This window comes from Olea europaea, unplaced genomic scaffold (assembly GCF_002742605.1).
Source record: "Olea europaea var. sylvestris unplaced genomic scaffold, O_europaea_v1 scaffold3556, whole genome shotgun sequence".
In the NCBI taxonomy this organism is placed as follows: Eukaryota; Viridiplantae; Streptophyta; class Magnoliopsida; order Lamiales; family Oleaceae; genus Olea; species Olea europaea.
Window position 1 is genome coordinate 12,011 of NW_019254730.1, and position 16,412 is coordinate 28,422.

General features: G+C 34.9%; 2 protein-coding genes across 2 annotated transcripts; both read right to left on the minus strand.

Annotated features, from left to right (window-relative positions):
* Positions 1-17: 17 nt before the first annotated feature.
* On the minus strand, positions 18-671 carry LOC111386459 (aspartate--tRNA ligase 2, cytoplasmic-like). Its single transcript, XM_023010928.1, has one exon. The coding sequence runs from the start codon at positions 669-671 to the stop codon at positions 18-20; it is 654 nt and encodes a 217-aa protein (XP_022866696.1).
* Positions 672-1,286: 615 nt separating this feature from the next.
* LOC111386460 (conserved oligomeric Golgi complex subunit 6-like) lies at positions 1,287-16,184 on the minus strand. Its single transcript, XM_023010929.1, has 11 exons — positions 15,963-16,184; positions 13,899-13,951; positions 12,698-12,845; positions 12,487-12,594; positions 8,134-8,201; positions 7,323-7,446; positions 7,087-7,233; positions 6,712-6,975; positions 6,340-6,624; positions 5,298-5,444; positions 1,287-2,173 (listed from the first exon to the last, which is right to left on the minus strand). Exons 1-11 carry the CDS (start codon positions 16,182-16,184, stop codon positions 1,649-1,651), a joined length of 2,091 nt encoding a protein of 696 aa, XP_022866697.1. The 3' UTR covers positions 1,287-1,648.
* Positions 16,185-16,412: the final 228 nt, after the last annotated feature.

A 16,412-nucleotide genomic window follows, 5' to 3' on the forward strand; every position in this document is an offset into this window, starting at 1 on the left:
ACACACACACACACCAACTAACGAGCTCTGATTGATGGAATATGTGAAATATCAAGTTCAATTATGCGGAAAATTTTCCCAATTCCTTCCTTCAAGTCCCTGCATTGCAAGTTGCAACAATACAAACACGAAAACACACGGACCTGTTGAGTGGCGCCTGTGATGGTAGTAGCAGGCACAGAGATAACTCCTTCGATATCAACAATTGATTCCCTGCTCAAACTGGTGGCAAATTTCACCATCTGGGCACTGACAACATCGGGCGTCACAGTCAAAATGCACTGCACCGTAAACCCCCGTTCCCTCACCACAACAAACGCCATCTTTTTACCTACGGCTCGAATTGCCTGACACCGGCCTCGGATCAGAACATCCTGGTCCTTCAACCCTTCGTTCAACTCCTTCACTTCCGTCCACTTTCGGCCCGAAATTTCCTTCGACTTCAAATCATCCAATGGGGTTTCACCGTAATTTTCGGCCAATGGATCCGCAGCGTCAATTGCCATGGAAGAAATATTAGTAGCTGCTGCAGCCGCTGCCGCTTCTTGGCGTTTGCGCAAGCGTTCAAGTTTTGCAGCCTCCTTTTTGGACAATTTCTTACCACTTCCTTCTTCATTTTGTGATTGATCTTCAGGGTTTGTCGGGTTTTGGGACGGTTCTTCAGAAGCCATTTTTACAAAGAGAGAATGGGGATTACGTAGGGTTTTAGAGATGGGAAAAAGAAAGTCGTAATGATTCGATATGTTGAAGAAATGAACAGTCTATTATTGACTATGTATTGATGGAAGAGCCCATGAAATTCTTATTCCTAACTCGATCGAATCCAATTTCCCTTTGGCCTCTGTAAATGAAAATCGATGGAATAATATTTTTTTAAAAAAAATGAGTTGTTAAAAAAAAAAATTTTTGATTCACGTATAATATTAGAAGATTGTATGGTTAAAAAGAGGAGAGAAAAATATAAGGCCAAACGAAAAACCAGACCAAATTTCGGTCTTTAAGTTTCTATTCAAATATCAATTCTAATTACAGAAGCGAAAAACGCATCTATATCATAAATTATATGCGAGTTAATATATGTTTAGAATTGGAAAAAAATCACTTCTATAATTAAAATAAAGTATTCAATAAAAATTTAATTTTAGAAACTTGGTACATTTCAATATAGATATATCCAAATCCCTCTATAAAAGTCTCAATATTAGATAAACATTTTTGGATGATAATATTCCCACTCACATTTTAGAATACCAAATTTGTTATTTTCACAACTTAGCCTCTGCTTCGTTTAGATAAAATCAATCTTTAATAATAGATATACGTTCGAGGGTGCTGAGAGCTAGAAAGCTCACACCGCTGAGTAGCCAATTTTTTACCCTCTGAATGACAAGAAACAATCCGCAAAATGCCACATCCAACTAGGCCTAAATATCAATACAAATCTCTCTCACAAAGCTCTAGGGACGGAACGGCGAAGCCCTCAAGTTTGGGGTTCAACCTTTAATACAAATATCTTCCTGATGCAAGACAACAGCTTTAATTACAGGTATAAAAGAAGAAGAAAACAAGAGATGTGAATTATCCACCAAGTCCTTGGGCTGTTGAGCAGAATCCTCAGGCTTTTATAGCAACATAAAAGAGAGAATGTTCAGATTCCCAAAATGGTTCTTATCTGATCAGGAGGATGTCTGGCCAGTGATTTTGGATCGGGATATTGATTCCTGGGATCCATAATTGCCTTATAAATAAGCTCATATGCATCAGTCAGTGATCTAGCAACCTGAACACAAGCTTCAGACCGCAGACTAGGAACCATCATTTGCTCAAACTCGGGCAGGGAACTTTCGCTTCCTAAAATAAGCCCAAAGTATGCCTTTAAACATTCTGAGAGAGAACCAGGAGATGTATCTTCCTCATCTGCCAATGCGGGTCCAGCAACGTCGTTGCCTGATACATCATTGCCCAGAGAATTACGGAAGTGGTGCATCTTGTTTGACAAGCCACACCTTTGCAAAATGGCATCGACTTCTTTTTCGACAAGACCATGCATGTGACTGTCTATCATTACTTCAAGCTTTTTCACATACTCGGATGCAACCTCATGTCCTATCAATGGTTGTCGGATGGCACATAAGCAGTTTATCAGAAAAATCTTTGAAGGGGTTTCACTTGTCTGCATGAAACATAAAAGGTCAGGGGATAGTAGAGCATATGGAGCCTGATAACAATAGCCAAGAGTAATGAATAATGAATATTTAAAAGAAGTACCACAATTTTATTTTAAAGCATGGGAGAAAATAATGATCATAATTTATTTATTTATTATTATTTTATTTTTTAATTTTTTTTGATAGGTGAAAAATAATGATCATAAATGAACAAAAAGATTATCTATTTCCATCAAGAACCTTCTATTTTCTTACAAATCTTAGTATGATTTGATTATATATATATATATGTTGATATAGAGCTAACAGATTTCAAAATATAGAGCTAACAGATTTCAACAACATAAGTATGTAGGGTCCCTTGAGTTTTTGGGCAAACGGGCAATTGATCCCCACCTTAGTCTCATAAGAGCTTTGCTAATCCCTATAAGGTTTTGGGAACATGTAATGCCAGCTGCTGAGTTCACTAACAGCATTAGCATACAGGACCTAGCAGTGGAATCATTATGGACAGAAACCTCTATAATGATTTTGAACAATCAACAATTTATTCTGAAAAAGTTGTAGTTACTAGAGCATCTACAAGAGACTCTTTAAATACAAGACGATCTCTATTTTAGAGAGTGAAAGCTTAAAAAGAAGCTCCAAGAAACTGTATTTGAACTTTTTAAAATAGAGAATAGGTTCAGTGTCCAAATTTGGAGAGTGGATGTTACTATATAATGATTGCAAGTTACAAATTTCAATATTCTACTCACTTAATTATCATAATTGAATTGATTGGCTATTGACATATAAAAGATATATTAACTAAAAAATGAGGAAAAATCAATAAATATTCTTGAAAAGAGCAAAATGAGGAGTCAAAATAGAGAGTGTTGTTAAGAGTGTAATTTATACTCTAAATATAAAGATGTTCTCTATTATACATAAGATGTTATCTATAAATATAGAATCTCTTGAAGATTCTCAAAACTAGGCTGCACAACAAAACAGTTAAACTATAAAACCGAACCGAACCACTTTTTCAAAATTGTTGGTTTAGGTCCACATGAGTTCGTCAATGTTTTGATTTTAAACCGAACCAAACCATTTTGAAGTGGTTGATTTAGATTTCAATTTTTGTAAACCGCCAGCCGCTTACAAAAATAAATCTGAAAATAAATTAAGTTAAACTTTATCCAACCCAATTTAAATTAAAAGAATTCCAATTAAAAACAGACATTCATATTAGACCCATCTTAATTAAATCTAAGAATGATACCACATAGAGGCTCAAGTCCTTCACAAACAGCTTTGGGAATTTCAAACCCATTCCCTCAATTTTTAAAGCTAGATTTATATGGGAAGCTCAAACTGAGAAGAATGATTTGATGGATTACTTAAATGATCGTTGTAAAGATTTGACAATTGAGCATTTCGACATATTACTTTGGTGGAAATTGAATGAAAATAAGTATAAGATTGTCTCCCAAATTGTCATGGATGTGCTAGCCATTCTAATATCCAAACTTGCTTCCGAGTTTGCGTTCTCTACCAATGATCGAATTCTTGATTTCTTTAGAAGTTCATTGAGTGCATAGATGGTTAAGGTGGTGATTTGCAAAAAGAATTAGTTTCATAGTAACAATGAACTTATAGTGCTTTGCTGATATTTGAATGAGATAGAAGCATTAAATGATTCAGAGAAAGCTATTGAAAGTTCTATAGTATTTGATCTTTCTATTCATTTTTTTATTAGTTGTTTTATACCATTTAATTATAATTAATAATACATTTGCTATATTCTTATCTTTATGTAGAGAATAAATCATGTGTTATAATTGAAGATATTACGCAAATTAATATCGACTAAGGGGTTAGAACTAAATATTTTCTATTTTATTGCATTGCAATGATTATAAGTGTAGAATTTTCATTTATAATTTATTACTATTTGAAATGATATTAATATTTATGTTTTGACGTAATATTTTAGACAAATATTTATGATTTGACTTGTTCGATGCTTTTTTTTTTTTTTTTTATTTGCTAAACCGTGGTTTTAAACCGATCCAAACCGAAAAAAAAAAAAAAAAAAAAAGATTTGATTTGGTTTGGTTTAAAAAGTGAAGTGGTTTAGTTTGGTTTGGTTTGATTTGGAGAAATTCCAAACTGCTTTAAATGTTTTGGTTTGAAAATTTGACACAAACCGTCCAAGTTGAACTGTGTTCACCCCTACTCTTACCCACTTTATGTTGCTGGAACTGAGCTACTTCAATACCTTGCAATTAACTGCACAGAATAGACTTGACAGCACAAAATTGCTATTCTTCCAAAAGCAAAATGATAACTAAAGAGTAATAAATTAGAATACTGGGAGTGAATTGCAAGTGTTTCTGTGTGTTTTGTTCAGGGATCGTGTGATTTAAAGATCTTTCCTGTGCAATGCTCTATTCCACAATATTTGTCAGTTGTCACTAATATAACTTTCCTTTTCGCCCTGTTACCTTCGCTAGGAGTATTTTGACCCAAAAAAAAAAAGACCTTTAATAACTAAAATACTTGTGAACTCACCCCCGTTACCATCGGTAGGAGTATCCCCCTCAAAAAAAAAAAAAAAAAACCCTTTAGCTGTATATGAACATATCGATGTGTGTATATGAGAAACATATGGAGATGCTAGCAAGATCGGGTGAGAATGGGACCAGAGGTGATAGTTCTTAGTTTTCAAGAAATTGAAATACTTTGAGCTAAAGGTATTTAACACTATCGTGAAGGAACTAGATACAAATGGAGTTGAATTGACTAAATATATCTTTTCATGCGATTTCCCAAACACAAGCTGAATTATTAGAACGAAAGAAGAAATGTTAAGAGTTCAGATAGTCGTACAAATATTTAAGAAAATTGTCAAGGAAATTAGATAATGTTATAATTTTCTAACAATAAAATGCCAGAAATGAATCATAAATAAGCAATTCAGCTATTGGAAGATCATGAACTGATAAACATGCGGACAATATGGTTTAAAACAGTTTTGAATGTCAAGAATAGCAAACAATCTGAAAAGAAAACAGCTATTTGATAAATCCACAATTTAGTCTATGAAGCATGGAAATTGGAGAAGTGAATCAAGAAAACACATACCTGAGACAAAGAGGCAGAAGTGCCATTTTCTAAAATAGCATCTACAGATGATTTACGGAATTGACCTATGTCGGAACTTATTCTACTTCTTCTTGATGACTGCATAACTCCCTTGGACTTGTATGTCTCTGCCACTTGCTCACATAACTGTATATATGGAACACAAGAGGATAAAATGAAAACCGAAGAGACAAAACCAAATAATTTTACATTAGTAAGGAATACAGCTTAAGTAGATATATGGATGCACCAAGCCTGAGTCCTAAATACATCAGCAAAAGAATACCAATTCAGCCGCCCAGGTTCTAAAGAACTGCTAGAGCTTCAAAACAGGTAAGAAGAGCTTCAGTTCATCAAGGCCACAAAGATATATGGTAAATCATCCTCAAGGAAGAAAAATTAAAAGGAGGCTTCACTAAGAGACTTAGAAGGGTGGTAGGGGAGGTTGGGTATGTCAAAGTTGGACATACTGTGTTCAATGGTGGTTTTCAATAGAGTGGAGTCTCTGGCTGTGGTCAGTGGTGATGTTTTGGGAGGTAAGTGGTAGGATGAAGTGAAGAAGGTGAATAGTTACGAGATTGGGTCTTTTCGTTACTTTTCAAATATTGGGGATCTATTGGTTTTTTTGTATTTTTTTCGTTTCTTTTTTTTAATTATTTACGTGATCTTAATGGTCAAATTGAACAGATTCTGGGACAAATCATGCTAATTAGTTGAAGGGTAAGGGACGGACAATGCCAATGAAAAAGGTTGAGGGTATTATCCCAGCCATTTTGGAAAGGTTGGGTATGAAATATGCAATTTTCCCTCAAGCTTATTGTTTTGCAGATTTTTCCTTAAATAAATCTGGACTCAGACGGTGATTGGAATATCAAATCTTGTCTTCATAGGAAAGCATAGTCATGCGAACTAAAGCAATCTAATTAAAGTCAGAATAGCACCATACAAAATATTGCAGAAACATGGTTATTGGTTCTTATCCTATGAAGACAGCGTACGTCAATATTAAGAAATCTAACTAAAAGCTCAGAGGACAACACACCTGAATAATGGGGTCTAGCAAAGCAGACATGACTGGATCAAAGGCAGGTTTCTTGCCTGATGCAGGTACCATCATTCTGTCATATGTTTCAATTATTTCAAGCAGCACTGGCACAACTTCTCTTACTGCTGATGGTGGGGAAAGATCAATGGCAACAAGAGGAGGATATCGTAAAAGCTTCTCTCCTCGGGTTTTTAGAATGTCAAAAAAGGTTTTCTGAGCAGCATCCTTGAGGGTCCAAATTGTGTTACAGAGAGCTGTTTCCCTTCCCAGCAAATCTGAAATCTGAAAAAAGACAAACACATAAGACAAATAGAGAAGACTTTGATAAAGAAGGAGAAAATAACAAACTGACACGTGTAGTAAACTCACAGTGTAGCTGTAAAACTCCAGTGTATTACTAAGTTTGTAAGAAATAATAAGACTAGGCTGAGACTGCAAAACTTGTTCCACCCTCACTTTAAATGGCCGACAAACTCCTTCGAAGATCCTGTCTAGAACAAATGTCAAGTCTGATTCTGTCTTTTCTCCATCACTCTCAGAGATTTTAGAGGAAAGGTCAGCATTTCTTCCAGTATCTGCCACTGCATCAGGATTGAGCAGCGCAACAACAAATTCCGTTTCAGATGCCAAAGCCTGTCAGGTAGCAGAAAACATTGATAATGTGAAATGACATAAAGTTATGACAATCAAAAGATAATAGTTGTGATTGCAAAAGAGTTACAATAAAACCCCCAAATGACCTACCTGATGCAGCCATCCCAGCATGTCACCTACATATCTCAAAGGATCATGAGCATGAACTTCAATTGGCCTGGGTAGTCCACCTGGTCCTCCACGTGTGAGGGCACTAATAAATCTTCTGAACAATGCGTTGTGCCTCATATTGGCTACCTACAGGCCAGGAGAATTACATGTGAAAACAAATTGCTGGAAAATTGAGCTCATAGAGACTCAAATTTTTAGCTCTTGCACAAATATACCTCTTCAGCACAATACTTGAAAAGTACAGGTCTTTCTTTGAGGCATCTTACGGCTGTTTTGAGGAGTTCACCAACTTCAGGATTATCAACATCCCCGAGTCTTCTACACTCTGTTTGAACCCATCTGGATCAGGAAAAAGTAACAGCTACATTCAGATTAAGCAAGCCCACTTAAGTGCAATGATGTATGACTTCAAAATAAATATTTTGACTATGAAAGGCAAATTGTCCGCTATAAGTAAATAAAATGGCCTATATTCATAGTACCAAGAAGAACGATGATTGGCAGCTACTGATTACTGTTAGTAATGGTTGTACAATATCTGAACATATAAACCATATGATTAAATGCACTCTATAGAATAAGCTGCATATGCCATACATGGATGCCATGGGTTTATTATCCTACCGTTTCTCCGCAGAAATGCCTTTACATTACAAGGAAAGTTGAAAAGATATCTGAAGCCCAAAATAGAAGCACAAAGAAATCGAAAAATCTGGCATTTAGACTTTGAGATTGTAGCACAGAAACTATTTTAAATTTTAACTCTCTAAAAGCAGGGATTTTCTGATTTTTGAATCAGAATATCATAAAATGGTGATGACTCCCAATAGTGAGATTTCCCTTCCCCCACAAGTATAATAGTTGATCAATGACAATGTAAGTTCATATTGCCATCAGGATGCCATTTTCCTGTAGGGGATGTGTCTGAGATTATTTTATCCGGCGTGTGCAAGCATATCGAAAGGCTGTGTCATGTTTCCAATGACCTTCTACTGGACATCAAATGCTAAATTAGAGAAATTTTACCTGCATAGGCGCTCATATGCTCCTTCCTGGTACACAGCCATCATATCCATAAGCTCCAAGCCAGCACGCTGCAAACATTCTTTAAGTGAATTCCACATTCTTAGAATAATAAATGAAAAAGAAAAAGGAACTAGACAAAGGGAAAAACCACTAGCTAAAAGAGAAACACAAGATAGAGGATAAAGATTTTTGCAAGCAATTATGATTACTGGAAGTCAATTAATGATGGCTTATGATAGAACGAAATGAAGGATGGGAGCAGGCCTCTAAAGTGATAGATACTCGTATGGGATAAACTAAATGATTTGCTGGCCAAATTTAAATTAAAATAATAATAATAATATTAATAATAACTGGAAATTCTGGACATCAACTAATTGAAAGGTTTAGTATGCTCTTAAAAGAAAAGGTACAACCACTCGGGGGCTTGTGAACAAGAACCAAGGAGTGGTGTAGGAACATGAGATCAGTCAGTTCAATTTCCACAGGACAATAATCCAGTACTTATTCTGATCTCTAATCAAACTACGTTTATTAGTAAGCCCTTGTATGGGCTCCCATTAAAATCAAATTTTAGGAAATATGTATTTTGGAACAGTGATGTTTTGAAGGAAAAGTTTTGGATTTACATGTAATATTATTTTATTGGAAAATGTGGGGTTGAAAAGAAGATAGAAAAATACATTTTGAATAAAATAGGGCCCAAACAAGGGCTAAATGTTTGACAGGGCAAAAGTTGGGAAAAAGACCAAGTACATATTCAATATCACACCTCTGTATTGTAGAACTACAGAAACAAGCTGGTGGCTATGTTGCAGAAACGTCACAGATGAGTAGGTGATATACTCACCCTTTCCTAAAAGACCCTTGCATTTTATTTATAAACTATCCATCCAAAGTATGTGAAGACAAGAGTTAAAATTTCTGAATAATCTACGCAGTGAATCCTCACACTTGGCAAACCGATCAATCAGAATAACCACCTGTTGAGAGAGTAGAGGACCAGCAATTGAAATAGAACTGGAATGATTAAATTATTTGCACAAAAAATGCTGTCATCACTGTACGTGGTTTTCTGTGAGTAATTAATCACATTAAAATGATAATTCTTGCTTCAAGCCTTCAAGGATAACAAAAGAATCTCACTGTAAGAATTAATTATTATATATATTCTTGTCATCATAGGAACTTTTAAGCCATCAAATCATAGATTCTCCATCCACATTTGAATGACTCCATTTGCTTTTTGAGATGTCCATAAAATAATGGTCTCATACCTTATGTGTATCTGCTCATCTTCCCCAAACTAGCCACAGATAGACAAGCGATACAGCTAATAGAAGAGAAGGTACATCTTCCCTGCAGACATCTGCTATTCAAATCACTACTTTCCTATCCACCGTCTTATTCGTAGTTTCTTCTCATGGCAGCCCATTATTTCAATCACATCCAAATCCAAAGTAGAAATCCACGTTCCACCAACCAACTTCGACCATTACAACCTTTGAGCCCACATCTGACAAAATCACCATTTTCTCGAACAAAAAAGGCAACCATCCTTCCTCGGGTCATAATTACTAGCCCCACAACCAATGCTAACCCACTTATTAAACCTTTTAAACCCACAATTACAAGTGACAAAATTATTCAATCCCCAAATTAGCACTGTCCTCAACCACCAAACTATCAAATGCATCCACCTATTTCCCTCCCCCAACATGAAAAGGAAGGGGCAACTTAAAAGGTTCAGACTAAGTGATGAATTAATAATCAAAAAATCAAGCGCACACACATAAAAATTTCCTGGCATTATGATCCACCCTTGAGTGTAGATAAATATAAGGGAGGTTTATGACAATTACAAAGACCTCTCTATTTTCAAAAATTTCAGTCATATCCAAAGTAGAAAGCCACATTACCAACCAACATGGACCATTACCACCTTTGGGCCCACACCTGACAAAAGCAGCATTTCCAAACAAAATGCAACATCATTCCTCCGATCAAAATTACTACTCACAATCCTTGCTACCAGCATTTCCCAAACGTTTTCAAATCATAAGTGATGGAATTAAAGGGGCACAAACAAGGAATTAATCTCTATCGGCATTTTATGCGCAATAATAAAGAAATGAAAGAGAGAAATGAACACAAATATTTATGTGGTTCGACGATGTGTCTATGTCCACGAAAAACGAAAAGCGAAACGAAGATAATTTTTATACAGTATTAATAATAAAGTTACATCATTAGTATTTATACTAACCCTAATCCAAGTCCATAAAAGACTTTAAGGCCCATACAAGAAAATATCCTTATACCGTACAGCGGTAGCGTTGCCCCTGCCTATGATGCTCGGACTCGGGTATAGTACAGGCACGCATTTAAGCGTTGGATCTTTTATTTTTTAAAATATAGGATATGGGGATATGGCTGAAAAGAGTCCTAAGGACATGGGTACGTGGATACGTTTTTCAAGCTTCAATTTTTTTACTAATCTAAGATGTCATTTTGAATAAACCAAAATCAATTGTTCACAAATAAGGAAATAAGTATTGAATAAGGGATTAAAATGAATAAAATAGATTTTTGGGTTTAATTTTCAATTATGGGAAGTTAATTACTAAGTGTGATATAAAATAGAAAATGAGGGACTTAATTGCAATTTGTACTTAGTGGAGCACTAAGTAACACTATATTAAACTCATTTTCATTTTATACAAACAAAACCCTAAACAACCGATATAGAGAGGGAAGGGGAAAAAAAGAAGTAAAGGGAAAGAACATAGAAAAAAGAAGGGGAAATCAAGTGCCATCGTATTTCTCCACCCTCTTGAAGGCAACGCTAGATTTATAGAGGGCAAAAATGAGAAAGAAAGAAAAAAATAATAATGAAGTGTCCGATTGAAACTTGGAGGATCCGACACATACCCATACCCGTGTCAGACAAGGGTACTCCAACCATTTTGAAGAGTCCAAACATCAGAGACCCCACACCCCCAACCCATTCAGCTTCTTATTTGATCCAGTAAACCTGTGTTTCACTCTATATGAGCCACACACACAATAATCTCCAAATTAGCATTATCCGCCAAACTATCATATCCAACCACCTATCTCCCTTCCCCCAACATGAAAAAGGAAGGGGCAACTCAAAAGGTTGAAGACTAAGTCATGAATTGATGATCCAAAAATCAATCACAAGTACAAATTTCTGGGCATTATGACCTACCCTTGAATGAACAAATATAAGATAGCAAATTACATAAACACCCTAAAGTTATGAAAAATTCCAGAAACCACCCCTTTATTTTCAAAAATTTCAGAAACCTCTCCTAAGGTTACTTTTGATATCAAATTCTTCCGTGTCAGCGAAAGGTAAAGATTCATTTCTCAATTTATCCTTCTGTACTATTTTGCAATTGTTATTTTATTATATTTAAATTATATGTTTACTTTCTAATTACTTATCAAGATATATTTTTTCATACTTATGATTTCGACTTTTTTTTTTTTTTTTTTTTTTTTTTTTAATACAGTTGACATTTATACTATATTAAATATTAGAAAATTAAAGCAATATTATCATAACATTAAATATGCAAAAAAATAGCCCCTAAAGTTTATAGCTTCACTTTCTTTTTTAGTTCATTTTTGTAGTAAATATCTTACATCAATTTTAATTTGTTCCTTTTTAATGAGAAATCAAAAATCACAAAAATATGATGAAGATGAAATCATTCTTGTACAAAAATAAAAAACGTTTTTAAACTTAAAAAAACAATTTATTTTGTCTAAATTAAAATTAAGAAAACACAATTGAGAAATTAATATAATTTATATGGAGCATAATGAGGGAAATGAAAATCGGAAAAATTATGGTAAGAGGGGAGATTTCTGAAGTTTTTGAAAAAAGGAGGGGAGGTCCTGTTATTGTCGAGGTTTAGGATTATGTAATTTGCTCAATACAATATTCCCCAGTACAAGTCATGAAGGGGTGAGATGAATATACTGCAATACAAGATATTTGTTTCTTCGAGTTTTGCTTCAAGCACCAGATTGGAAAACCACATCAGCACTAAACCTCTTCAATCAGTTGCATTAGTCTAATCTTCATTACTGAGATTCTGAACTTCCCCGACTTGCCCAATAAACAAAAAGAAGAATCCAAACTTGTTTAAATGCCAAGTCTTTGTTTTCTTTTCTTCTTCATTTATGTTCCCTTATGTGTGTGTGCGCACTAGCGTGCTGGTGTTTGGGGATTTTATTGTTCTTTTTTGAGGCAGAAGGAGGGTGGCAAGGTGGATGTGTTTATGCATGTGCAAACGAAAGAGAGAGAGAGAGATAAAAGACCTGGTGATGAGTCCTCAGCAGTACTTTACAGTTGGCATGGATTTCCTGAACATGATCAAGTGCCTTGAAAAAATTTTCATTCAGGTCTTCCTCCCTTAGGGCATTTATCTAGCAAAAGGGCCAGCCAAAAGCATTCGTCAATATGAATACCAATGATTGAGATCTACAGTCAATGGTCATGGAGAGAATATAATGGAGGATCAATGATAACCTCGTCATTGGAGAGTTGATAGTCGCGAAGAAAGAAAGATACAATCTCTTGTCTCTGCATAGTATTATCAAGTTCCTGTTTTAACCGTTCAGTTGTACTGATAATATCACCAGTGGTAGCATTACAATTGTTCAAAGCCTTCGCAATCCTGCGTGGTTCAAACATAAAGTTAAAAATGGGTTTTAAAGCAATTTTAAATGGATATACCAGAGCGCTAGGATAAAGTTTTGAAATGCGGATTTACTACATTAATTTTCAGTTTCCAAATGAGGTTTTATCAAAATTCTTTCTGTTAAATATTGCACATATGAAATGCAATCACTGCATTATCACATTTAAACTTGAGCACCTTCAGTAAGTGCTAATGTTGGGACAATAAATAAATAAACTTCATATCTCTGATAGGAGGAGAATGCAGAACGCTATGATGCAATCCATGAATAGCACAAGTTAAACTTTCACAAAAGAAAGGATTTTGGAAGTTGAGTTGGTTTCGTGTGCACCACTCTATACCTCAAAAGACACAGACTTTCATATACACTAGCTCTGTTATGTTATATGCTTTTACTTTTATTATTCTAATTAAGTTGAGCCCAAGTTATTGCCACGGGTTTTGACAATGACAAAACACTGGTTTTATTAACATCGCGTGCCTCTGTCATAACAATAGATTTATAGTGCAACAGATGAGTTAGCTTGTAATTATCTGTAATTACTTGAACAATTATTCAGGTGCTTGAGAGGCAAAGTTGGACAAGGAAAGAAGTGTGTTTGAATCAACTGGACATATAATGGGAACTTGTACGGAAGAAAAGGCGAGAAAAGCTCAAAAACCAGTTCATCAATCATTTGTCCATCCTTATCTACCCAAATAATAAAAGAATAAAAGCAGTCAACGATATAATAACATTTGCAAGTTGTCGAATATAAGATAATACGAAAAACCACCACAATCGGACAATTCATCTATCAAATCATTTTTCGAAAAGGCAAGAAAAGCTCAAAAACCAGTTCATCAATCATTTGTCCATCCTTATCTACCCAAATAATAAAAGAATAAAAGCAGTTAACGATATAATAACATTTGCAAGTTGTCGAATATAAGATAATACGAAAAACCACCACAATCGGACAATTCATCTATCAAATCATTTCTCTAGAATGAAATGTACTTCAAGAACAAAGCAGGGAATATGCATACTTATCGCAACATTCAGCCAATGCATTAACCTCATCCTCAACCTGATCCAAGGCCTAAAAAACCCATCAAACGCACAATTGTTATTTACTGGTTTCAAAGACACAAAATATATAGGAAGTATACTGCATGAAAGATCAAAAACCAAGAATATATCACCACGGAATGTGATAAACTAAGTACACACACTTCACATAAAATACATCAGTAGACCATACTTCAAAGGTTACACTTCGAATGATCCCACAGGATGATCGACTTTCTCATGATGACTAAGGCCAAGGTAGAGAAATAGAAACACCCAGTACAAGTATATAACATGTAGGTCGAGAATTTTACACTATACAGTAAAGTGTTTTGTTAAAATCTCATTCCTTACCCTGTATAAATACCTTCATATTTGACTAAAATCCCAGGTTAAATATTGGTCTATCTCAGTTGCACCTAATGATACTGGGCGATAATGAATGATCATAGATAATATCAATGCTGGATGAAATATAAATTAGATTTTCAGTTTTTACTTTCCTTATATTGTCTAAATATTGAACCCTTGTTTGGTTTGGATAAAAATTAGATTTCAATAAAAGTTAGCAAAATATGTGGTTGAAAAGTTGATAAAAGTTATAGATCCCATAAAATGTGTTGTTGAAAATGAGTTTGGCGAAAAATGACTTTTAAGATATGGGGGTCCAGCAGGGGCTTAATATTTTCCTATAGAGAAGGTACCTATTTCTTAATATTGTAGTTCTGATAAATGATTTTTTTTTTTTTTTTTGGATAAGTACTAGTTCTGATAAACGATAATTCCTTGTGTATTTATTCATGTGTTTTACCTTATAGATTAATTTATTCATTTCCGCAAGCAGCAGTTCAATGTAATTTTTACTTGTCTCATTTTTTTGTTATTCATTAATATGCATGTTCCTTTTACTATTTTTATTGCATTGACAGTTTTTTCAACTGAAATTCATATTTCTTTTCCTACTGTTATTCCTTTTCCTATTGTTATTACCAATTTACCCAGAATGGAACATATATAATTGCAATGTACTTCTTCATACATAATTATACTTTTGTGAATGCATAATTAAAAATGATATATTAGGGTAAGTACAGGAGATACAAACTATTGGTATTATAACATGCAAAAAAGAAATCCAAGATTAGTTTAGGTGGTGATAAGGAAGTTATGTGCAAATGGGGAGGGCATATGGAATTCGAACACTATGCAAACAAAAACTCACAACAGAAAGTTTTCTCCTTTAATCTTCACAACTCCTCCCAGCTTCCACGCATATGCTTTCTAGCATGTACCGCAGTTTAGAATTGACTAACTCGATTTTTAACAAAAAAATTTAAAAATAAAAATTAAAAAAAGGTCTCTGTGTGCCATTCCTGTCGCCTACTAACTGGCTAGCATTTATTCTTCAAAAATACATACATAGAAAGTGGCCCAATAAATGGTAAATGACCAAGCATAGTGTGGATTAAATTACTTAGGATCCTTTCACCGTGAACCTTAAAGAAGACTTTCCAGCTAAAGAAGCATTAGCAGAATGCTATTTAACCTTGAGAAAAAATTCCAAAAAACATAACAACAACCGCTTGGTTGTTCCTTCCCCTCATCAAAGCTTCCCCTTTCCCCCCTTGATGTCTCATCCTCCCTAATTACTCAACTGACAACCTTTAAAGTATCCAACCTTGGCTAAACCCCAAGATTTTACCTCAAACATAGATTCGTTCCTATTTGCTCATTCATTTAAAAGGGAGTGTCCAAGTTCTATTCAAGTTCGTGAAGAGATCAAAACGTGTATTTTTGTTCATTCATCAGCGTTATTAACAATGGGAAATGTCCACAAATAATATGATACACGTCAGACCAAGGTACACTCAACACAAGCAGACACCAAAACAGTATATGCATTTTATCAAGACAGTGAAATACAATTCATTTTATCAAAATGCCGCGTAATGGATTATAATGCATCAGATCAAAGCACCAGTAATAGTGCCTTGCAGCAGGGATTGTACCATTGGTCTCAGTTAAACTATGACGAATTTTACCTGTTGGGCTGTGGCAGATGCAAGGAGGAATTCTTCGTTGATAGAGAGAGCGCGCTTTTCAACAGTAGATCGGAGATTACGGCGAGAATGAGGGGTATTGTCGGTATAAAAGCTGGAGAGGGTATTGAGGGAGGCGAGTAGATCGGGGTTGTCTGTACGCGTCTCCAACACCTTCTTCAGCTTCCGTGACAGCCCCGGCGCCAGTACCGTCGATGTCCCCATCTCTCTCTCCCTGAATTACACGGTTATAATGTATAGATACATAAACGTGTACATATATTCTGTATGTGCGTGGTGGGAATGTGAATGGGTTCTCGATTTTTTTTTCAATGGAGAATTGCTATTGATCATTGATGTATGATTGACCTGAAATAAAAAATTCATTTTAGCTAAAATTCTTTTTTTTAAGAGGAATAATGCCATCAAATCTCACTCAGGTTACGATCCCAA

What these genes read in the sequence shown, in the direction of transcription:
- LOC111386460 (XM_023010929.1), bottom strand. Translation starts at nt 16,184, where the DNA reads ATGGGGACATCGACGGTACTGGCGCCGGGGCTGTCACGGAAGCTGAAG. An exon ending in CATCTGCCACAGCCCAACAG is followed by an intron (nt 13,952 to 15,962) that starts GTAAAATTCGTC and finishes TGGGTTTTTTAG; the next exon opens with GCCTTGGATCAGGTTGAGGA. An exon ending in TCAAGTATTGTGCTGAAGAG is followed by an intron (nt 7,234 to 7,322) that starts GTATATTTGTGC and finishes CCTGGCCTGTAG; the next exon opens with GTAGCCAATATGAGGCACAA.
- LOC111386459 (XM_023010928.1), bottom strand. Translation starts at nt 671, where the DNA reads ATGGCTTCTGAAGAACCGTCCCAAAACCCGACAAACCCTGAAGATCAA.